Source organism: Cannabis sativa, chromosome 7 (assembly GCF_029168945.1).
Source record: "Cannabis sativa cultivar Pink pepper isolate KNU-18-1 chromosome 7, ASM2916894v1, whole genome shotgun sequence".
NCBI classification, from domain to species: Eukaryota; Viridiplantae; Streptophyta; class Magnoliopsida; order Rosales; family Cannabaceae; genus Cannabis; species Cannabis sativa.
The window spans coordinates 5,930,974-5,954,043 of NC_083607.1; the positions used below are offsets into that span (position 1 = coordinate 5,930,974).

The window sequence follows — 23,070 nt, forward strand, 5'->3', positions numbered from 1 at the left end:
ATCTAGGAGGGTGGTAGACAACAGTGATACATTTTAGCATTTCTCTAATTATAACTCTAGTATTTATTTTTTTTTTTAATTAAAAGTACAAATATTTAAAATGTAAAAATATATTGGGATAAAAAATATCAAACATCAACTTAAACTAGATTTTTTTTATTGTAAATTCCTCATCTCTTGATCCCATTTTTTTTTTCCTTTGTTTTTGTTCATAATTTTTCCAGCACAAACAAATAAATAGAATTTTATTTTACTTATTTATTTATTTGGTTTTTTTTTCTTTTTCTGATGCTAAACATCTCTTCTAGCTAGCAAAAAGATGAGTTCTTTTCACATTCAATTTTTTTAGGAAAAAAAAAAATCCCAAAAATAACATGAATTCCTTCTCTCCAATCCTTTTAACCTTTTCTTTTTGGGTTCATAACTTTTATAGGAAATAAATGAAGTATTATTGATCATAGAATTGGAAATCTTACCATAATAAACATGTAAAAGGTTGTGGCCGGGTGTAGAAGAAGAGAAGTAAGAATTGCACATACATTTTTTACCCTCAGTCAAAGAAATATTTTATTATTTATCCGGTATGGACAACACTTTATAAGTTGAATATTTTTTATTTCTCAAAAAAAAAAAGTTTAATATTTTTTAATTGAGAGTCTTGTTAGTTGTTACTCTCGTAGGATCCTGTAGTGGGGAAAAAAATAATTTAATTGAATTTAAAATGCAGGTAGGTCAAATTATCCTAGCTAGCCTGCATTTGATATTACTTATATATATTTACAAGTGTGTGTGAAAGAATAATGCTATTTGAGGCATGTGTAAATTGTAATATGAGATGGGGCACCTTAAGCAATTGATAGAGATTGATATAATAACCTACTCATCACCATTGTGACCAAACTATTTTAGGAACATGGCCGTGGCCATCATGTGTATGAGTGTATGTATATAGAAATTAATATATAGCTGTTAGAGTGTAAATATTTTTCTCTCACTATATTGCTGTATAAAGTTTCTTTCACATGCATGGGCAGGTCAAACTAGAAACAACCCTAGCCTGTGTTTGATATATTACTTAATCAAAATATATATTTCTTCCCAACCAGTACGTCTTTAATTTTTTTTGCTAGCTTTCCCTTGTTTCTTCTGGTTTCCAGTGCGTTTTATCTTGTCTTGTAGGGTTGAGGCAGAAGGTTTATTAACATCTCTTTTTCAGTTCGTCATCTTCTGAGGTTAGTCAAACAATCATATATATAATATACTCTTATCTTTATATAAATATATATATATATATTTATATTAACACTTATTGTTTTGTTTTGTATATTATTATTATATATGTAAAGTTAATATATCTTTCGACTTCTTGCTAATTCTTAGGTACAATTAATATAAACAAGATCAACATGGAGTATTTTTGAATTGTTGCTGATGAAATATTGGGAATTTTTGTCCCAATTCTAGTTTACTGGGTATATTATGGAATGTACCTTCTTCTGGATTTAAAAATAGATGAAAATTATAGATTACATACAAAAAGAGATGAGATGGAGAAGAATACAGTGGACAAATCAACTGTCATAAAAGGTGTTCTCCTTCAACAGTTCATACAAGCAATCACAACAACCATATGTTATATGGTAAGAAAATATATATACGTAGTGATACAGATTTTTATCTTGTCCATTAATTTTATGATGTTATATATCTTTTTTTGGAATTAATATAAAATATATATATAATTAAGGTTAATCGAAAGGGTGGTGATGATGTTGATGGAGATGATAATAATGATGAAAGGTCTATGGTGATGACAATTATTATTTTGGGATGGCAATGGGGTATTGCTATGCTGGTTGTGGACACATGGCAATATTTCATGCACCGCTATATGCATCAGAACAAATATTTGTACAAATATATTCACTCCCAACACCACCGGCTGGTGGTGCCTTACGCATTTGGAGCTCTGTACAATCATCCTTTGGAAGGGCTTTTGGTGGACACAATGAGCGGAGCATTGTCATTTTTTGTGTCTGGTATGTCACCTAAAACGTCAATATTTTTCTTCTCCTTCGCCACTATCAAAGCCATCGATGACCATTGCGGGTTATGCCTTCCTTGGAATCCATTTCATATCATCTTCAAAAACAACACTCTTTATCACGATGTGCACCATCAATTATATGGCAACAAGTTCAACTTTTCCCAACCCTTTTTGGTCATGTGGGATAAGTTGTTTGGTACCTACCTTCCCCCTACTACTCTTCACTGTGTACCATCTAATTAGTGTTGCTATACTACAAATGTTTTATCATATATTAATTAATGTAAATATAATATTAATAAGCTTTTTATATTCCTTTGTGGTTTGTCTGTCATTAACCTCTGCTGTTGTTTTTGGTCTGTTCGTGTGTTTGATAGTACTACTGCTTTGTAATATCTCACTTTGGCTTTTGCCCTTTTCTCTTTTAATGAACTTAATTTATTAAAATATATATATGTGTGTGTGTTAAGATTAATTTTTTATTTTATCTTTACGTTTATATATTGCAATACAAAGTTTCTTTCCCATGGGCAGGTCAATTTAATAGCTATAACCTGCATGCGTTTTTTTATGTTACTTATTTTTGCAGGATTACGTACTTGGCGTATGAAACACATAATATACTATTTTAGAGGCATGTGTAAATTGTAAATTGAGACACATAGGCTTGATATATATATCTATATATATATTATATATAAATGACAATATAATATATATACTACACAGTTTTGAATCCTATATCCATGAGGCTTGTATATTACATATTGTCATATATATATATATATATATATTATTGCTATTTAAAGTTTCGATCTTTCACAATCAACAAAACAAATGTAGTAAATCAACCATATTATATTATTATTAATGGAGCTATAATTAAATTATGTTATTTATATATGTTATATAAGAAAAAGATTAAATCCTATTGCACTATACCGTGTAGTAATGTATATACCTACCTAAGGATACATTCCAATGAATAGTGTGAATTTCAATTCAATGTCAAACAAATCTCTCTAGTAATTGGTATCAACTTCAGTTGGTAAACGAAGCCACACTCAGTAGATCAAGGACTCGTAGATAGTAACATGTGATGAGTGGATGTCATTTTGCTCACAATATCCTAAAATTCGAGAAAATATTTCTTACTTCTTAGGATATCCAGAAACTTTGATGTCTCCTTCGATATACCCCTAGGTCTTTCTACCAGCTAACACATCCATCAGAGTAGTTTTTCCAGCACCACTTACTCCCATCAGCACTGTCAAAACACCAGGCCTGAAAGCACCACTACTTGATTTCTTTAAAAGAATCAACTTATCATCATCTCTAATTCCTTGCTTCTTCATTTAGTTTGGTTCAAGTACATGAGTTGCATTATTGAATTTGATTACAAAGGCAGCAAAATAAACTCAATATTTTCATTTAAAACTTACTTGTGGCATGTCAACAAAGTAAACAATATCTTTGAAAGTGATCCAATGTGGTTCAAATGGAAGAACGTACTATTCCTCTATTTATATTTTGGTTCCTCTCTTCAGCACCACTTTCTGCATTTTGATTATTGCTCTTTGAATCTTCAAGTAGAAAAATCGCATGAGATAACCCGAACTCTACAATGAAGATGCAGACAACATTAGAACACAATCAACAGAAAAAAAAAAAAAAAAAAAAAAACACTCCTTATAGTATCATGTCATCTCGTATCAAAGACGGTAAAGTAGAAATACTCACAGTTGAGGTAAGTGAGAGAAAGTGCATAAAGAACATTGAAAATGATATTGTAACCAACCACTGCTCCAAGCCCAATCCAATACCATTATGATTTTGTAAAGAATCCTTGAGATTCTAACACTTCGATTCATAGATGTCTTGTTCCATTTGGTCCAGGTTGTTATAATTTTAAGTGAAACCCAAAAATCAATTCCATTGTCAAAAATTACTCAAAAGTGAAAAGAAAAATATATATGAAGGCTACATGCTCAAATGTTTTTTAGTCCAATAAATTACATGACTCCATTGGTCTCATCGACCAGTATTGCATTCTGATAGTACATAAGGGGTGAACTCCAATAACCCCAAATCTACCATTTCTTAATATCATCTGTAGTGAAACACTATAACAGTCAGAATGAGAAAGAAATATAAATATATAAATAAAAATGAATGAATGAATGAAAGAAAAGAAAGTCTGTTTACTCTTTGATAACAGAAAGCCTCCTAGCTCGAAAAGCATGAGTAATACAAATGAGCCGAAAGTGTCAACTACAATTAGATTCCTAGAAGTAGTTGCAATAGCTTGGAATAATGCAGAGCCCATTTGGTTCACGAAAATGAGCAAAAGTCCTTGCTTGAAAAAACTGGAATAGTTTGCAAAATAGAACTCAGCCCAACTATTGAAGAGGTTCAAAACTAAGATTCTTCATAATAAGTCACATTAAATCATATTACCTTGCAACACTAGGATCAAGTCCAATTAGGTAGTATGTAATGGAAACCCAAATCAAGACTTCTAAGCATGCAATAGGGATCTTAGTAATCCACGTGTAAGAGCATAGACACATGCAGGGTAAAAATTTAGGTCCCTTTGCTTGTAAAACACTGGCAGTTTCTGGATTTTCATAGAAATCTCTGACATCCCATTGAACACAAACATGACCACAATGAAGAATAGAGCACCAGAGTAGATTATTCCATCTTCTATTGTGCCATGATGCATTTCAGTTCTAAAAAAAAAACAGTTGAGACGATGATTGCCACAATCAAAGTCTTTTTAAAAAAAACAAGAAAAGAAGATCATAAATTAAACTCATGCAGAAATAGGATTGAATTTTCATAAGCAACGGTTCTCAGTCGAAGAATTGAAAACCACTATTACCTTGATGATTCTGAAAATGTAAAAGAAGTAGTTTCTTTTCATAAGCAACCACACTCTGCTGAAGACAGCTTTCAACATCTCTTTTTTGCTTTTAACACCATATTTTCGAGTTGCTAAAGCAGCTGGATGGTTCTTAGTCTTGTCAAATAGAGCAGAAGCTCATCTTTTATTCTTTGTCCCACATGAAAGGATTGGAATGCTTCCACAAAGTCATTGAGAGTGATGAATCTACAAGATTCTTCTTCTCTTGCCCAATACTGCTCTTGATCTTTTCTCAATGTTACCTGGTAATTATAACCATCAAATTACATTTAGTAGATGATAACTGTTTCAACAAAAAAATAAAAAATAAAAAATTACATTTACATTACCTCTTGAAGAAAGTCAATAGTAGCTTTCTTGTCAGGATATTTTTGAAAAACTCAAGCACATGTTCACGGGGACCTTAGTAAACAATCTGACCCTCAGATAAATGAATGATATCATCAAAAAGGTTGTAAGACTCTAGTGCAGGCTGGAGTAAAGAGATGACACCAGTTTCATTCAACATGTGAACAATTTGCCTCATAGAATTGATAATTTGATATGTTGTTGAGCTATCTAATCTGGTGGATATTTCATCCATGAACAACACCCCCTGTTGGTCCACCAAGCATCTCACCTGACACAAAAGCATACACAAAAGCATAAATGTGCACCTGTCATAACTCATTTTCTTTGTCCTCCAGAGATACCTCTTATTAAGTCATCCCCTATTATGGTATTAGCACACACATCTAATCCCAAAATCTTTAAGCATTACAATTTAATTTCAATTAGTAATTAATTGATATTTTACATGATATTAACTTGTGAAAGATGCTAACCTTGAGAACATAATCAGTCACAACACTCATCTCTTGGCCTTCTGTTGTTGCTGCCTGTATAGATTAGAATAGCAAATCATCAGACAGAAACAAGCATTGAGAACATCTTAGGCATCTTACTCCAATGTTTTTTTTATCTTCTAAAACTTTTCAAGTAAGGAATTTTGTCACTAAGGTCACCTTCATGAAGACATCAATATCAGGATCAGGCTTGATATTGGCTTCTTTCTCTCGTCTACACAACTCTGCTAGCAACTCTGTGAGAATAAATAGCCAAATAGCCAAATGAAGATGAATTTCAAGTCTCTAATTTTTTTACACAAATTCAAAACATAAAGGGGGACATTCACATACCATAACGCCTTGTAACTCCTTGGCGCCTAGCAGAGAAATCTAAGGTTTCCCTCACAGTCATTTCTTTAATATGAGAATCATGCTCACTTACATACGCTGTTGTTCTTTTTGGGATAAACTCATCCAAGTCATGCCCATTATAAGTCACCTTTCCACAAAACTGAAACACTAATTCACTTATATAAACATACATACATAAATAAGTTAAAACCTTGAAAATAAGTTAATTTAAATAAAAAAAAAAAAATCTCACTTTCAATCCTGGGTCAAGCTGTCCAGCCAAAGCCAGTAAAAGAGTTGTCTTTCCAGAACTTGGAGGACCCAATAACAATGCTATTGTAAAAATAATAAACTAGCTTATTGATTTATTTGTTTACTTTTCTTTCACATACCCAAATGAAAAGATATTAAGTCATTCACCTGCATGGTTTTATAATTTCACTAAGCCCATCTAGTATAGCAATTTTTTTCTTCTTGCTTCGAATTATATGTAGATAATTTAAGAATCCTTGAAAATAAAATCAAATAACAAAATAGTGATAGAAAATTATTAAATGTTATGGTTTAAAAACAAATTTTTTTTACCTCAATGACATTCGTTGTGAAGTTAATGAATGAAGGTAGAGCTCTTTTCCCACATAAATTTTTGTCTCAACAATGAGATGTTCAAGACGAACTTCAACAGTAGGTAGCTCAATTCTAACACTATTGAATATGGCCAAAAGAAAAATGAGTAACTATTTCTATTTGCTTGAAATATCAAACAAAACACAGAAAGTGGGTAATGAACCTGTGAATGCGATTCTTGAGTTTGGCCAAGAAAGTTTGATTATGTTGGTCAAGCACCTTGACCAGTTTCTCAACCAAACTCTGTTTTTGTTGAATACTAAGATGGTGTACATCAACTGTACAAGTGTCTAGTATTCCTTGTTTTAGTCGTTCGTATGTTGGAAGCCTCTCAATTGCTGCCCAATTAAGAACTTCTTTGTCATCACCTTCTACTCTATTGGCAAAAGAATCCATCTTCCTTGCTTTATCACAAAAAAAATAATAATAATAAATAAATAAATCTCACTGCACCCTTATCTCTCTTGATTCATAAACAAAGTTATCAATATAAAAATTTTACAACTAAATAGTAATGAATTGTTGAAAGATTATCTTTTGTGATTTTCATGTTTAATGTGTTAAATAATAATCATTTTTAATGTGTTATTATTATTTTCATACAAAAACAAAACCATCTAAGAAAATAAGAATGCGGAGAGAAATCTGATCAGGTCTCAAGGATAAGAGAAAGACGCAGGGGACTCGATACCAAAAGAAATTAGTATTTCTTCACTTTCCATTATTTTTTATTTTCTTATTTGTTTAATTAATTACCATCTATTTTGGTCAATCTCGTATAGCTTTGTCCCAATGGATGTAGATTTCTTTTCTATGTCTTTCATCTTTATTTACCTTTTGCGTGTTTTTCCTGTTTATGGACAATTTATTTAAGAACGGGGAAAACACTGAATATATTTACAGCAGAGTATGGAATAAATTAATAAAAAAAATATAATATAATAAATGGAGAATAATTAGAATTAATATTTGTAATATATTACTTGTTAATTTTCTTGAAAAAATAAAATAATAATAATTTATATTGTAAATATATTTTAAAAAACAAAATCGTCATATATTAGATATTAATTAATTTCTGTATTTATTGTTTAAATTTGATTCTTTAATACTCTTATGACGCGTTTTTTAAACTGTAATTGAAATCAGAATAATCAATGGGAGAAATGAATCGGTTTAATATAGAAAATAATTGAAATCAATATTTTACTATACTGAATGGAAAGAAAATCATAATCACATATTATTTTATTTATATAACTAGAAAAGGTAACCGGAATACTTTAATTTTACAAAATTGTGATTGTTAGAACATCTAATTATTTTTTGTTTATAAATTTTAAAAAACATATTTGTTTATTTTTTTCATTTTTAATTAATAAAATTAGAATTAAAATAAAATAAATTAAGAAAGGGAAAGGTATTCTCTAAAAAAATGGAGGGAGAACCTTTTCTTTTATTTTAACCTTAATTTGTGTAAAATTTAATAAACAATTGTATGAAAATTAATACCATACTATTGATTCCTATTCCCTCTAAGTAAACATGCCATTAATAAAAAAGTGAATAACTGTACAATATAACCATCAAACACTCAAACCCACTAAAAACATTAATACACTTTCTACCCTATAAAATACAAATCACTTATTTGTAAATACATCTCACCAATAAAATCAAATTACAAAATTACCCCTTAAAATTATATTTTTATTTGAAAAAAGAAAAACTAATTGAAATATAATTATTCTCACATCAATATTTGTTTGTAAATCCGGTTCTTGAAGGTCAATCAAGTTAGCCTACAATTAATCATTATATTGTCTTTGTATCTCAAACCTTAGATGAGATTTAACATAACACCCCAAAACAAAAATTCCAACGGCAAAGGCACAACTTTGTCAGATTGAAAAACTTTTATTCATTTGTCGCTAGTAAAAAGAACACGTGTAAAGTCTTTATCTAAAAATAAATTAATAAATAAATCTATCTACATGACTAAAACATAAAAAAAAAAAAAACTACCAAAATTTCTTTAATTAATTGCGGGTTTGACTTCGATTATATTACATTAATTAATTAATACAAGACCAAGAACACTAAAAAGGCTTCTATCAAAAAAGAAAAGAAAAAAAACACTAAAAGAGGCAAATTGCCTTTGCCTATAAGAACTACGCTATAATACCAATACACAACTTCGATTGCAATGGAAGATTTGATTCCATAAAATCAAATGAATGAAGAAAAGTGCATCAACTCACAAAGACTCGGGACTTGTCGATGGTCTGATTCTTGAGGGCATCCGCAGGTGTTCATTAAAACCACCCGCAAACCGGTTCTTCGGGGTGATGGACATTTGGTTCAGAGCATTGTCAAACTCATCAATATCAAAATCTTCGTGATTCCCTTCAATCTCTGTATTCACTTCCACTTCTTCATCACTGCTATCTTCTTCTTCGTCGTTATATGTAGGTCTGACCATGGACCAGTATACGTAGTTTGGTCGGATGAAGCTTCATATGGAGAATGAAGATAAATAATTTCAGAAAACCAATAAAAATATGTTTGAAATGGAAGTTCTAACAAAAAATATATATATACAATTTAGAGTGAACTCGTGTTACTTGGGGAGCAAGTATATGATATCTCTTATTTCCTATGAGAAAATAAAAAGGAAAAAACACTGGATTCAATCGAACGAAAGGAGAGGATATAAACCTGTCACTTCGTTTTAGCAAACACGGGTCAAATGGAAAGAACATATCTAGTCTCTCCATCCCTCCGAAAGCTTTAGAGAATTCTGATTCTGATTCCAGGTACTCGTCAAAATTGAATTTCTCAGACGAGGTGAACAAATCAGCTGCTTTTGATTGTCTTAGAAACTCAGTTACGATAGAAGGGAGACAAACCTGATCAATTAGATTGAAAAAGAGAATCTATTATCAAACACAATATATGCCAAGTATATTTTAAATTTAAACTTGTGTAGAACAAACAAAAGGCTAAACAGTCAAGCCTCGGAAGTAAAGGATGTGAACTCAAAATTCCTTCCTTTTCTTTTCTTTTCTTGATTTCCTTTTTTTCAAGACAAAAGGCTACTATTATTACAAGAAAATTTCATTTCGTGCATTGAGATTGCAACACAAAATAAATAGGATGTAACTACCAGTATGCCACATAGATGGCTTCCCATTCAACATCACAAGTTTAATCGAAATTTACTAATTTTGTAAGAAGTAACAAATTCTATTAACCAAAAAAAAAATCTAAAGGGATAATCGTTTGAAAATTAAAAAAAAAAAAAAACCATCGTGTATTAATAATAAAAACCTTGTGCAATTAATCATTAGGGTATGTTTTTCCCGTTTGATATAAGAAATGACATAAATAAAGTAATTACCTTCAATGGACTCAAATTATGAGACAATATCAGGTTTATAGGCACAAGAAGCTGTGATTTGAACCAAGGAACACCCACCAAAGATCTCATACGAAAACACAATACATACATAATGGCCTGCAAAGCAAAAGAAAATAATTTAGCAGCATAAACCAGTAAACATAAGCATTGGTTCACAAAGTATTGAAGATCCTGACACAATCACTGTTATTGAATTTTCTTGTAATTACAAATATATATATTAAAAAAATAAGAAATCCATTAGAAAAATCTTTGAAAACAATGAAAAGGTAGAACTTGTAATAAAGAGCCAATGTATATTTAGTCAACTTAGAGCCAATGTATATTTAGTCAACTTAGAGCCAATGTATGTACAAAACATTTTAATGCAAATAAAAATTAAAATCAAGGCCACTCGTCATACTTTTTACTTTTTATGTTTAATATTTTGCTTGTCACTTTTAAAATAGACGAGGGTCCTCAACTTTGCAACTCTAACATGAAAACAAAATGGTAAACACTCATTTGGTACCAATGGTAACATGATATTATTAATAGAGTAAATCTACAAGTGAAAACAAAATGGTTTTAACTGTTTTGGCCTCCTTTCATCATAGTATTAAAACCAATGTCAACATAAAAGTCAAAAAAGGTAAACACTCATTTGGTACCATCTGTTTTAGAGGAATACATGTTTCGTACCCTATATTTTCAATACTCATTTGGTACCAGTAACTTGAAATCTTACATAATATGTACCCTGGACTCAAATTTGATTATTGTAATAGTATGTGTATTATTAAAATTTTATTAATCAAATTGAGTGTCAAATATGTAAGATTTCAAATTGAGGTTACCAGATGAGTACCATTGAAAACATAGGATACTAAATCTATATTTCAATAAAACACATGGTTATTTACCCAAAGAGAGTGATTCATTGTCTCCAGACAAAGCCATCAAAGAAAACATATATCTAGAAGCAGGTATAAAGGTTTGATGAAAAGAATGCTCAGATGTGTACCTGACATCCAGAGTAAAAAATCCTATGAGCCTTTGGGTTTATTTCACCTTCATGCGAATTGCAGTAATCCAAGCACCATTGAACCAAACTGAAACAAGATTCGCACACCATATAGTCAGCAATATAAAGTGATATTACTCATTATTTTCTATCTTATCTTTTAGTTTCAGTTGCAACCTTTTCAAGGTTTTTGCAATTGAAGATGTTGACAAAAACTTTCCACGGGACAAATAACTAGCAAGATAAGCCACAGCACTCATCCTGCAAAAAAAAATATACATGAATTCAGTATCGAAATGTTCTTCCCTATATAATATAAATATATTTTAACAACCACTTGCTGATAAAATCAAGTGAAATGATGACAAATACCACAAACTGATATGCATACTGCTTCTCATATTTCATAAACGGTGGATTAATTGAATATCATAAATCTTTTATATTAATTGAATAATAATAAATGTTTAAGATTGAGATTATTAGAAGTTGTGGGAATTAAAAGTGAATATTTATTTTCATTATATTGGCTTTGGAGAATGAATATGTGCACATACAAATTAAAAAAAAAAATAGATTTTTTAAACTTAAAATAATTCGAATCTGATTTATCGCTTTCTTTTACTTTTTTTTTTTGTAATGCTTTATATTATTTTCCCATTGTTCAAAAGCCATGTTGCCAAACAAAAAAAAAATTGGGGCAAGTGTTATAAAGAAAAGCTATGTTCATATGTCAAGCTAGCCAACTGTTACAATCTTAGGACGGAATGTAACATAAAGGGGGATTTTTCAATAGTTTCCATAGTTCAGGGGTATTTCATACAAGTAAAAAAATCAGAAAGCAAGAGTCAATCAGTTTCATAATTCAAGGGAGAAAAACCGATTTATCCTTTAAATAATATTCCACAAAACTAACAGCCCTATAAAATAAATCAAATACAATATAGTATCAAAGTAAATAAAGGCACCAACTAGCATATGCACATCCAATAAAACGAAAGATGAATAAGAAATGTAAGGGTAAGAGATCCTTACAAGAAGAAACCATGACCTAGCAATTATAAAAATGACATAGTAATGACCAAGTGGCAAGAGAAATTACCTCAAAATTGGGGGATGAGTATTACAAACAAAGATATCTAAAAGCATCTTTGTAAATCTACTTCCACAGTTCTCAGGATCCAGAGCACAAGCATAGAACATTATAAACTGCAAGAAGAAAAATGAAGGCCAAGCATTTATTTAGGACAAGCATTACCAAAAACCACAACTTGTATTATATTGCAGAGACAATACCAAATGTGCAAAAATAGATAAACATTAGAATTCAGACAACAATAGTGAACCTGAGAAAATTTTGACTTGTATGCAGTCAGAACAGTCTTCTGAAATGATTGGAGAAGATTTCCAAATACCTAGTAAGAGCAACATTTACATTAGAAAAGTTTAGTAACAGAGAGCAAAGAGAAGATCAGGCATGAATAAAGCACAAGAGACTCAAAATATACCTCATTTAAACGGCCACCTTCTTCACAGGAATTCAAATGCTCAAAGACTACCACCATCAAGTTATCCAACTTCTCGGCAAACAGATTTCCTACTAAGCCCTTCCTGCTCAATTCTCTTGGAAGCTGTAAACAATAGCCGGATTACTTTACAAAAGCATAGTAATGCAACCATAGATAATCAAGGAAATCAAAATAGAATATAACAATTAAAATAATACAACGCCAAAGATTCCAAAACAAATTGGCAACAAAGTATTTCTGCTGTAAAAATTATTCAAACTCTAGACTATGAACTAAATTTAAGTGATCCTTCAAAATGATTACAAGATAATTTGATACAGCATATGTTATACTTTGCATTAAATATACTAGTGTACAGCTCAATTAACCCTTTCCATGAACAATGACCTTAATAAATGTGTAGCAACAAAACAGTTCAACCAGAGCCAAAGGCTCAGTTGCCACCGATATGCTCCATATACATCATGAATCATCTACAAGCAAAACTAACAAAAGAAGAACTTCTACAAACAATTTTGTTAATAAAAAATAGGATAGTCGTCAAACATCTACACACATGAATTTATAATGTCCTTCCTTAGAGGCATGCGACTTCTAAATTAAAATGTTGCGATATATCAGAATTTGCTCTTCAAGAGAAGTTCGCGAACTCATCCTCTAAATGGTATACTTGAAAAAAAAAAAGCATCTCAGAACCATCAAAATTCTCATATTTTTAAACCTGCTGAGAGTACCAATTCTAATTCCTCCACTAATTCATCATCGAATTGGAATAATTAGACATACCTCAGAGCTATCCATCAATTCATCATCTGAAGCCTCATCAATATCTTCTAGCTCCATATTAAAAATTCCCTTAGTGGAGTCATCATGTAAGATGTCATCCCACCCAATCTCCACCTGTAAAACGTTCACCACACCATATCAACACTTGACCTTAACAAACTCAACAAGAGAGAAAAATGGGAAAAAAATCTTACATCCAAATCAACCAGCAAATCAATCAACCCTGAAATCATTGTACTTCTAACAAGCTCACCAAAAATGCAGCTTTCCAGTTTTAACATGTTTTCTGCATAAACAACAAGACTCTGCAACAGAACACACATAGTTACTTCCACTTTCTCACGCCAGCAAAATTATAAATTGTAAGGTAAGAAAACAAATTCACTTAGGCAATGAAAAGAAACCTATGAAATAATAATAAGTAAGAAGCAACAAATCAAATTCCAGATATAGAGACACGCTTCATAAACATATGTGGCGCAGCTAAAGTTTCACATGTCATAACAAAAAACCAGTTCTTAAAAAATACAATACTCCAGCATAGGGAATCAGTCAATGCTACATTATTATTATTTTTCCAAAAATAAAACGCAACATGTATTATTAATGTATAAGGTAATACAAGAAATAAACAAGAAATATATCACATAATCAGAAACTTTACAGAGGCATTACAAAAGAAAAGTTCCATAAGTCAATGCTAAATTTTATCTGTAATCCAAAAAAAATATCACATTTTTACTACAAGAAATTATGTTTTTAAATTCTTACAACGTCAAAGAAACACAAATAATATAACTATTTGAGGAATGTAAAATAAGGTGATGAACAAAAGCAAAAAAAATATATGGTTCACACTGAAAAGAATCTGATCTTCACTATGTATAGAATTAAGGAACTTTATCAATAGTTTGGTTTCATGAAAGGGTCAAAAAGTGCATTCATCTCGCTCTAAGTTGCCATGTCTTAAAAGATGAACATCAAACATGCCACAAACAAGTATATTTATACCTTTGCTAACAAGCATACAAGCAGCACGAGACTCAAAATATGCCACAAACAAGATATATGATACCTTACTAACAATGCTACACTAGTAACTGAACAGCAATACAGTCACACTATCAAGCTAAAACAATCAGAAGACCAAGCATCAAATAGAGTTGTATATATAGTACAGAAAGACTAATAGAAAATGCAAAGCACCAAGGCAACTCACAGCTTCCTTAGAAGTATAGTGTGGCTTCCTCTGTATTACAATTGGCAACAATCTCATGGGAGAAATCGGCACCAAATCAGCTAAGACTTCCAGAGATGAATGCACCCGAGATAGAACTTGGTACTTTATTGAAATACCTCGTGGTTGTTTCAAAAACTCTATCATTGAAGAAGGGGGCGTGAAATTTCCAACCAGCATCTCTAAACACGAATCAACATATTTCCCACTTGAAGCAGCCTGCAAGATTGACATTGTACATACAGCACTTTTAAAATAAATCTAGTAGTTCTAAAAAACAATGGTTATCACCATAAGAAGAAGCCGTGTACCAATGAAATGATTAGTTCAATCAGAGCATCCATCACATCAATCCTACAGGACCACATGTTCATTGAGAATATCTGGAAAGAATTACCAAATCAGTAATTGAGAAAATTGAAAACAGCAAAAGCTAACATCAAACCAAAGTTCTTTTATCAACTTACAGAAACAAGAAGAGAGTGATGAAGAACATTATCAATATGTGACACTGCAACAGACAGTGCCTTCAAACTCGTCTATCAAGCATTAACAAACAAAAAGTCAGTTGATCAAAACAAAGAGTCAGATTTGGCAGAAGGTTTTAACAGGCTTCATACAGGATGTCTATTCAGTAATAGTGTACAAATGAAGCATATTTCAAAGGGAACGACAAGGAGATGAGAAAAGAGAGGTTTACACAATAAACCCCATGAAACAAATGAATTAACTTCTTTGACAAAGAAGCAAAAGAACTTGACAAGAAAAAAGCTTCAGATAGAGAGCTTACCACGAGCAGTGCAACCTCATCAGGAGCAAGACGTCCCCTGTGGTGCATGACTGCAACAAGCTGGTTATACTTGTCACTGTCCCCCTAAACCAGAAAAAGATAAAAGAAAACAATAATTCAGATTCTCACAGCAAATATTTTCACTGCAACTGGGGAAAAAACGATATAAACCCATATTTAAGAAACCCTTCAATCAATCCACAAAGAATGCTTCAGATTTTGGGAGAAAAATCTTGAGCTTTACCTTTGAAACAGAAGTAAGAGCATCTCTAACGTGATAGAACAAATCGGAATCAGTGATATCGACATTGTTTAATTCACGATACCCCACGTTATCGTTCCTAATTTCGATTCCCATGGCTATAGATCCCTAAGCAAGCCTCAAATTCAGACCACAATCCACTCCACCAGACCCAGAAAAACGAGAAATCACAGAATGACCCCTGTTTCTTTGAGGAAACACAACGTTTCCTCCAAGAGATGAATAAAAATCAGAGATGCTCAATCTGCAAAAGTGAAAAGAGAAAAAAAAAATACAATTAACGATACCATGTCAAGCAACAGCAAATCTTTTTATTGTTATTTTAAATGAACAGTTATACTTCATCTTAAAGTAATAATTAGATTTTAGATCATGGTAGCTACATATGAACTAGATATTTATTTGGCTAAATTAAGAAATCATAGTAATTACGTAAGAATAAGATTAGCCTCTCAAGTGGCCAACCAATTGTCATTTTGGTCAAAAGGGAAAATTTAAACAGAATGAAACTAAGAATGTGCATTTACAAACCACGCACAGCCAAAACTGAGGAAAAAAAAAAATATCATTCAACCTTAAAAACACTTTAGCAGTAATTCAATTATTAGCGTTGCATGATCCTAAAAGAAAAAGAGTAATATAGTAGTATATAAATACAAACAATTTCAAGTATGAATTGAATTTGAACACAGTTAACTCTTTCAATCAAACGCAGCATATAAACTTGTTCTTTTTTCTTTCTTCCAACACTAAAAACCATATACATATGCCACTACGTATGTGATATTAGGTCTACAAACAGTAACATATGGTTTGAGCTTACGTGTTTGGAGAGTCTCGGAGCTATGGACGGCGGCGGATTCTAGAGAAAGGCTTGGCCTGAGGCTGAGGAGCGGTGAGGTTCTGAGGGTACAGCTAGCGAGGAGAGAGAGCGATGCGGCTGTACCTGTGAGGAATCTCACGAGAGAAAGAGAGCAGAGGCTGAACGCATAATGATTAGGGATTAGGGTTTTCCTTTTTTTTATCTTATAGCATTTAGTTTTCCTTTATATATTTTTTTTTTAGAATTCTTATACGCGTATATATAATTTTTTAAAATATTTTTTTTCAAAAAAAAAAAAAAGAGTACATAAAAATTACTAATTAAAACTTTTCTATTTTTTTTTTAATTTTTTTTTTTATAATGAGCTAGATTTTTTTAGATTTTTTGCAATGAGCTAGATTTTTCGATTTTTTTGTTAATTTCCTTTCCAGTTTTCTTGAAGTATCTCGGTGGATGGTGAGTTAGCTTAGATTGAGAATTTTTTATCTTTTTTTATTGATTTGTTTTAAACTCTGGTTCTGGTCAATAAGAGTTTAATTTCAAAAAAAAAAAAAAAAACTTCTCAAAAAAAATTACTAATTAAAAGATTATATTATTGGCTTTCAAAAAAAAAATTCTATTTATGGATTAACTTTGCGTTTATTTGTCGTATTTTTGTACTAATATATTCATGTTTTTTACATGTTTATTGTATTTAAACTCATATTTTTTATGTTGTATTTAAATTCATATTTTTTGTAACGTGTGAGGCTCAATGTCATATTTTCTCGTGATATAAAATAATAATTTTTATCTTTGATGAATTATTAAAATATATATAATATTTTTTTTTTTTTTGAAGAAAAGTATATGTAATTTTGGATGTTTGGTATAATTAGAAATATTTTCATATAAATATTTTCATAGAAATATTTTGTTAAACATGTGGTTTTTTTACGTGTGTTAAATAATTGTTTGAACTATTATTTGAGTAATGTAAATTATTATAATTTTTATGAAAATTCACATATGATTTTATAAAACTACAATATACGTGATCATGAAAAAAAAAATAGAGTAAAAAATTATTTTAAATAAAGTGTACCAAAATAGTCTTCTGAAAAGATGTGTAGTACATATTTTTCCTATATTTTTCTCTTTTTTTCGAAAAATAATATTTTTATTTTTGACGAATTATTAAAATATATGCGATCATATGCTTTTTTTTTGTTTCAGTTTGAGGAAAACGAAGAGAGAGAGGCACATTGGTCCGATGGTCGGACCCATGGTCCGATGGGTCCGATTGGTCGAACCCCATCGGACCATGTGGTTCGGCCATCGGACCATGTGCATTTTTTTTTGTTCTGTCCGAGAGAGAGAGAGAGAGAGAGAGACAAAGTAGATAGAAGGGATATTTTTGGGGTTTTGAAAAAAGTGTCATATTTTTTGCAGTGTAAAATGTATTAGTTTAAAAAAAAAAAAATAATTAACATTTTAAAAATATAGAAAATCAAATTTCCCATTTAATTTTTGGGTTTGTTTGTAGGATATGTCTTTCCCCGGAGTTGGACAGGGTCGAGTAGTTCTTAGCAAAGTGTAAATTCTTTTATTTCTTTTCCTTTTTTTTTTAATAAATTCGTTTCATTTTTCATTTTACATAAATTATATGATATTATTATGGTTAGTTTCATTAACTTATTAATTTTTATGCTTTGATTAATTTTTGTTAGTGTAAATATATTTACGGATGGAATAATAGAGGTGGATTCAACTGGTGTATTTGAGTTTATGCAAATGTATTGTGTTGGTTGTGGTGAATTGATAGGATGGAAAATTGTAAGTATTTTCTAACATTATACTAGAAAAAATTATTTAATATAAAGATATACATATATATTTATATAAACTCACATTTTTATTCCTTAATTACTTAAAAGGTTTATCATCATTTGTCTTAATCTGTTATTATCATAATATTGTTCAGGTTTCTTTCTCTGAAATACTCAAAGGAAAATACATCATACAATTTTAAGGTAACAAATTTAATTAACACTACTACATGGCAATTTTGTTATATAGTTTTCTTCATGTCAAAATGAGAATATTATATATATATATATATAAATGTATAAATATTTATTAATGAGTTTGTTGGTTTGATATTTTGAGCAGGTACAAGGTGTTGGGGGTTTAGATTTAACCAAACAACTTGACAAAAATGATGAAGTTTAAAGAAAATGAGTTTAATTTGTTTCAAATTTGTACTTATTCTATGCATCTTATTGTATAGATTTTTCTAATTACTAGTTTAGTTTGTGTTCTAAAATTGGTATATATAATTACCATTCTTTAGCTTTAATCATTCATTTTCGGTATTTGGAGTAAAAATGCAATGTACCATTGATCAACTATTTAGTTAGTTTTATGTACAATTCTAAACTAGTTTTTACTATTGGTTTTCTCTCTCTCTCATTCTCATCCAGTCCCAAACCTTTCAAGCCCCGACTGTTCACGAGCTCCGACCGACCAAGACGACCCACGACCGAGAAGACCCATGACGACTCACGATGACCTACGACGACCCACGAAAAGCACCCAAGACAATCCACGACCACCACATTTTTTTTCTGGTTTTTGACCCATTTAGCGCTTATTTTCTGTATTTTTTTTTTCTGGTTTTTGATGATATCGCGAAACATCGCTAGATGTCGCGAAACATTGCAAAATCTTAAAACATCTCTGATTGTCTCACAACAATGCTTGTTTTCTGCATTTTTTTTTCCTGATTTTTTGACGATCTCGCAAAATATTGCTAGATGTCGCGAAATATCGCGAAATCATGAAAACATCTCTATATGTTTCCAATTCACAATATCGCGAAACACATCGCGAAATATCGCTAAATATCGCAAATCATCACTAAATTTCATCCCTGACCTCAGATTCGTTATATCATTGCAAATACATCATTAAATATCGCAAAAAATTGCAAAAAACTGGTAAACCAAAAGAAAAAAATGCAAAAAATAAGAGAAATTTTTTGAAATGTAAGGCGGCCGAACAACACTAGCTCTGGGGATGGGTCGTCCGACTGGTAGAGTATGTACGTGTGTGTGGTGTGAGTATCCTAGAGAGAGATGGATGTTTGGTTTTTATTTATTTAGGGGTAAAATTGGATGAGAAAAATAGTATAAGTATATTTTGCATAATACAAAATATATTAGCATATTTTTAATGGATAAATTAATTTTAAGCATATAATATTAAATTTCCCTTTTAATTTAATTTAAGGTGACTATTGACATTATGTAATTAACTATATACACAATCCTTTGGCTTAGTATAATATATACACCAACCCAATCGCTACATGTTAGTTTTGTTCTCTCTTTAGAATAGAATTAACCATTTTGATAGGTAAAGATCAAAATCAACCCAACCCCATAACCTTTTCTTTCTAGTTTTCAACCTTGACATGTTTTTCTTTACCTTTTTTTTTCTTCTTCTTATAACTAACAATACAATTTGGCTAATTAATGTCGTTCTTGATGATGAAGCAAAGGAAACGACCAAGATTTTGTTGTCGTTTTGGGAGAAATTAAGCAATAGAGACATGGGAAGGCTTTTCTTGATCACTATTGAAGCTGAAGGTGAAGGAGTAATATACGTGTGCAGCAAATGTAACAATCATATAACTCACTCTCATCATATTGTGCCTCCACCGGTATATACATATACATATATATTATTATGCATTTATATTTATTGTTACTCATGTGTTCATTCTTTTAGATAAAAAAAAACCACTAAATATACTGCCAAATTAAGATCTCATGTTTAATAATTATTGTTTTTGTTTTAGTTTTTTATATTGAATAATCAAGAAGAGTACTTAGTTATAATAAGCAAAATCTTCTTCTTTTCTTTTTGATCATTTTATTTTTTATTTTTATTCAAGAGTCAAGATTAGATGACTTATATATATCACCATCTTTAATCTTGATCATCATATAATATATATATATACATTGTGGATCATTAATCATTTCTTCTTAGGAATGGCAAATGGGGCGGGTCTGCCCCGCCCCGCTTCTGACCCGCCCCGCCCCGATAAGCTATTGCCCCGCCCCGCCCCGCCCCGATTACTTTGAAAATTTAATTGGGTCTGACCCGACCCGACCCGACTGGGTCGGGTTTGACCCGTTTTTTTTTTTTTTTTTTTTTTTTTTTTTTGCAAATTTACTTCTTCAAATTTTATTTTATAAGTGACTTTATAAGTTAAGAGAAAAATATTTTCTTAAAATTTTATAAGAAGTTTTATTGAATCAATTAAAGTATTTAATTATATTTTATAATTATTTTAAAATTTATCAAATTTAACATTAGGAGTTTTTTTAATAAAAAATTTATATTCTCTTTTTTTTCTTTTTTATATTCCTTAATAAACATTTTTTACTAACCGAGTAAATCCAAAAATTACTTTTACCATGTAAATCGATGGAAAAAAGAATATGTTGGCTTTATATAGATATTTAGTAATGCATTGCATGCAACAAAATTCACTATAGGCTATAGCATATATTTTATGGTAGAAGATATGTCACATATATAATATTATATTTATATACTACTTTTCAAACAAAACAAACAAACAAAAATGTAGTAGAATATTTTAATAAAACGTGTTAGTTTTCTTAAAAATAAATTTCTAAAGATGTTCATATTAAAATTAAACAATACCCAAAAAATAAAGTTCTGAACAAATTTCCTAATTATAAATTATTTAAAAAACAAAGCTAACCCTCTTCAAAATCATATACCTAAATACACAAATCAAAAGAAAAGCAAGTATTCAATGGTACTTATAAGGATCCAGATTATGAAAACCATAAGCTAAGAAAAGAAAAATGTCAATTTCCATTAGAAAAAGAAAATAGGAAAAGTCAACTCGAAAAACTACATTACAAGCAAAAGGGCATTATTTCAAAACAGAACTCGTGCATAATATCACATGAGATAAGGAGATCCAAGTTTAATGTATATAAACAGAATCGATGAACAAACACCATAAATTACTACATCACAGATTAAAAAACAGAATCAATAAACGTAATTTAGAAATAACGTTTAAGGATTTAGGGTTTTAGTAAAATTTGGTTTTTTTTTTTTTTTTTTTTTTTTTTTAAATTATCGAATCGGGTCGGCCAGGCCGAAAAAATTAACCGGGGCGGGGCGGGGCGGGGCAAAGACCCGATTAGAGACCCGATTGTGTCGGGGCGGGACTGCCCCGTCGGGTCGGGGCCCCGACCCGATCCGCGAAAAAGCTTCAATTTGCCATGCCTATTTCTTCTACTAATATTTTTAACTCTACATTTCTTTTGTTTGATTTTTATTTTCTTGTTTAATTAATTAATTTCCTTAATCGTTTCTTATTTTCTTTCATATAATTTCATCCTCCCTAATTTAATTTTTGGGTTTTTTTGTAGGATATTTCTTTCCCCGGAAATGGACAGGGTCGACTAGCTTTTAGCAAAGTGTAAATTCTTTTCTTTCTTTTCCTTTTTTTTTTTTTTGAATAAATTCGTTTCATTTTTCATTTTACATAAATTATATGATATTATTATGGTTAGTTTCATTAATTATTGTATATATATCTATTTAAATATGTTTTGTTGATAAAGAGTATTGAATTAATTAATTAATTAACTTATTAATTTTTATGCTTCGATTAATTTTTGTTAGTGTAAATATATTTACGGATGGAATAATAGAGGTGGATTCAACTGGTGTATTTGAGTTTGAGCAAATGTATTGTGTTGGTTGTGGTGAATTGATAGGATGGAAAATTGTAAGTATTTTCTAACATTATACTAGAAAAAATTATTTAATATAAAGATATACATATATATTTATATAAACTCACATTTTTATTCCTTAATTACTTAAAAGGTTTATCATCATTTGTCTTAATCTGTTATTATCATAATATTGTTCAGGCTTCTTTCCCTGAAATACTCAAAGGAAAATACATCATACAATTTTATTAAGGTAACAAATTTAATTAACACTACTACATAGCAATTTTGTTATATAGTTTTCTTCATGTCAAAATGAGAATATTATATATATATATAAATGTATAAATATTTATTAATGAGTTTGTTGTTTGATATTTTGAGCAGGTACAAGGTGTTGGGGGTTTAGATTTAACCAAACAACTTGACAAAAATGATGAAGTTTAAAGAAAATGAGTTTAATTTGTTTCAAATTTGTACTTATTCTATGCATCTTATTGCATAGATTTTTCTAATTACTAGTTTAGTTTGTGTTCTAAAATTGGTATATATAATTACCATTCTTTAGCTTTAATCATTCATTTTCGGTATTTGGAGCAAAAATGCAATGTACCATTGATCAACTATTTAGTTAGTTTTATGTACAATTCTAAACTAGTTTTTACTA

General features: G+C 30.3%; 4 protein-coding genes and 1 pseudogene across 5 annotated transcripts; 2 read left to right on the forward strand and 3 right to left on the reverse strand.

Moving 5' to 3' along the window:
* Positions 1-1,421: 1,421 nt before the first annotated feature.
* LOC115696303 (sphinganine C4-monooxygenase 2-like) lies at positions 1,422-2,290 on the forward strand (the record flags this gene model as incomplete). The annotated part of the gene is made up of 2 exons (XM_061118481.1): positions 1,422-1,658; positions 1,739-2,290. Coding segments are annotated over 2 exons (789 nt in total), but the record flags the coding sequence as incomplete, so codon positions are not given.
* A 617-nt stretch (positions 2,291-2,907) lies between these two features.
* Positions 2,908-6,372, reverse strand: LOC115696304 (pleiotropic drug resistance protein 1-like; annotated as a pseudogene).
* Positions 6,373-6,724: 352 nt separating this feature from the next.
* LOC133028986 (pleiotropic drug resistance protein 1-like) lies at positions 6,725-8,660 on the reverse strand. Its single transcript, XM_061101587.1, has 2 exons — positions 6,942-8,660; positions 6,725-6,856 (listed from the first exon to the last, which is right to left on the reverse strand). The coding sequence occupies exons 1-2, from the start codon at positions 7,172-7,174 to the stop codon at positions 6,733-6,735; spliced, it is 357 nt and encodes a 118-aa protein (XP_060957570.1). The 5' UTR covers positions 7,175-8,660; the 3' UTR covers positions 6,725-6,732.
* A 140-nt stretch (positions 8,661-8,800) lies between these two features.
* On the reverse strand, positions 8,801-16,853 carry LOC115697418 (uncharacterized). The gene is made up of 16 exons (XM_030624411.2): positions 16,630-16,853; positions 15,789-16,050; positions 15,545-15,628; positions 15,222-15,293; positions 15,066-15,137; positions 14,737-14,973; positions 13,712-13,822; positions 13,518-13,631; positions 12,711-12,833; positions 12,549-12,617; positions 12,305-12,411; positions 11,380-11,463; positions 11,203-11,290; positions 10,179-10,295; positions 9,497-9,687; positions 8,801-9,291 (listed from the first exon to the last, which is right to left on the reverse strand). The coding sequence occupies exons 2-16, from the start codon at positions 15,900-15,902 to the stop codon at positions 9,036-9,038; spliced, it is 1,839 nt and encodes a 612-aa protein (XP_030480271.1). The 5' UTR covers positions 15,903-16,050; positions 16,630-16,853; the 3' UTR covers positions 8,801-9,035.
* A 3,043-nt stretch (positions 16,854-19,896) lies between these two features.
* On the forward strand, positions 19,897-23,070 carry LOC133029108 (protein yippee-like). Of its 2 annotated transcripts, XR_009683317.1 has the most exons (6): positions 19,897-20,025; positions 20,171-20,332; positions 22,095-22,144; positions 22,351-22,456; positions 22,605-22,656; positions 22,791-23,070. XR_009683317.1 is itself a non-coding variant. In XM_061101586.1 (5 exons), exons 1-4 carry the CDS (start codon positions 20,084-20,086, stop codon positions 22,653-22,655), a joined length of 456 nt encoding a protein of 151 aa, XP_060957569.1. In that variant the 5' UTR covers positions 19,904-20,083; the 3' UTR covers position 22,656; positions 22,791-23,070. The 2 variants fall into 2 exon arrangements, 1 of the variants encoding a protein (XP_060957569.1); XM_061101586.1 differs by having other exon boundaries at positions 19,904-20,332.

Excerpts from the sequence above, each read along its gene's own strand:
- LOC133028986 (XM_061101587.1), bottom strand. The coding sequence starts at position 7,174 with ATGGATTCTTTTGCCAATAGAGTAGAAGGTGATGACAAAGAAGTTCTT. Across the intron at positions 6,857-6,941 it reads CTCAAGAATCGCATTCACAG|TGTTAGAATTGAGCTACCTA; the intron begins GTTCATTACCCA and ends CATATTCAATAG.
- LOC115697418 (XM_030624411.2), bottom strand. The coding sequence starts at position 15,902 with ATGGGAATCGAAATTAGGAACGATAACGTGGGGTATCGTGAATTAAAC. Across the intron at positions 14,974-15,065 it reads TTGAACTAATCATTTCATTG|GCTGCTTCAAGTGGGAAATA; the intron begins GTACACGGCTTC and ends TCAATCTTGCAG. Across the intron at positions 13,823-14,736 it reads ACTATACTTCTAAGGAAGCT|AGTCTTGTTGTTTATGCAGA; the intron begins GTGAGTTGCCTT and ends GTTCTGTTGCAG.
- LOC133029108 (XM_061101586.1), top strand. The coding sequence starts at position 20,084 with ATGTTTTTCTTTACCTTTTTTTTTCTTCTTCTTATAACTAACAATACA. Across the intron at positions 20,333-22,094 it reads ATCATATTGTGCCTCCACCG|GATATTTCTTTCCCCGGAAA; the intron begins GTATATACATAT and ends GTTTTTTTGTAG. Across the intron at positions 22,145-22,350 it reads CGACTAGCTTTTAGCAAAGT|TGTAAATATATTTACGGATG; the intron begins GTAAATTCTTTT and ends AATTTTTGTTAG.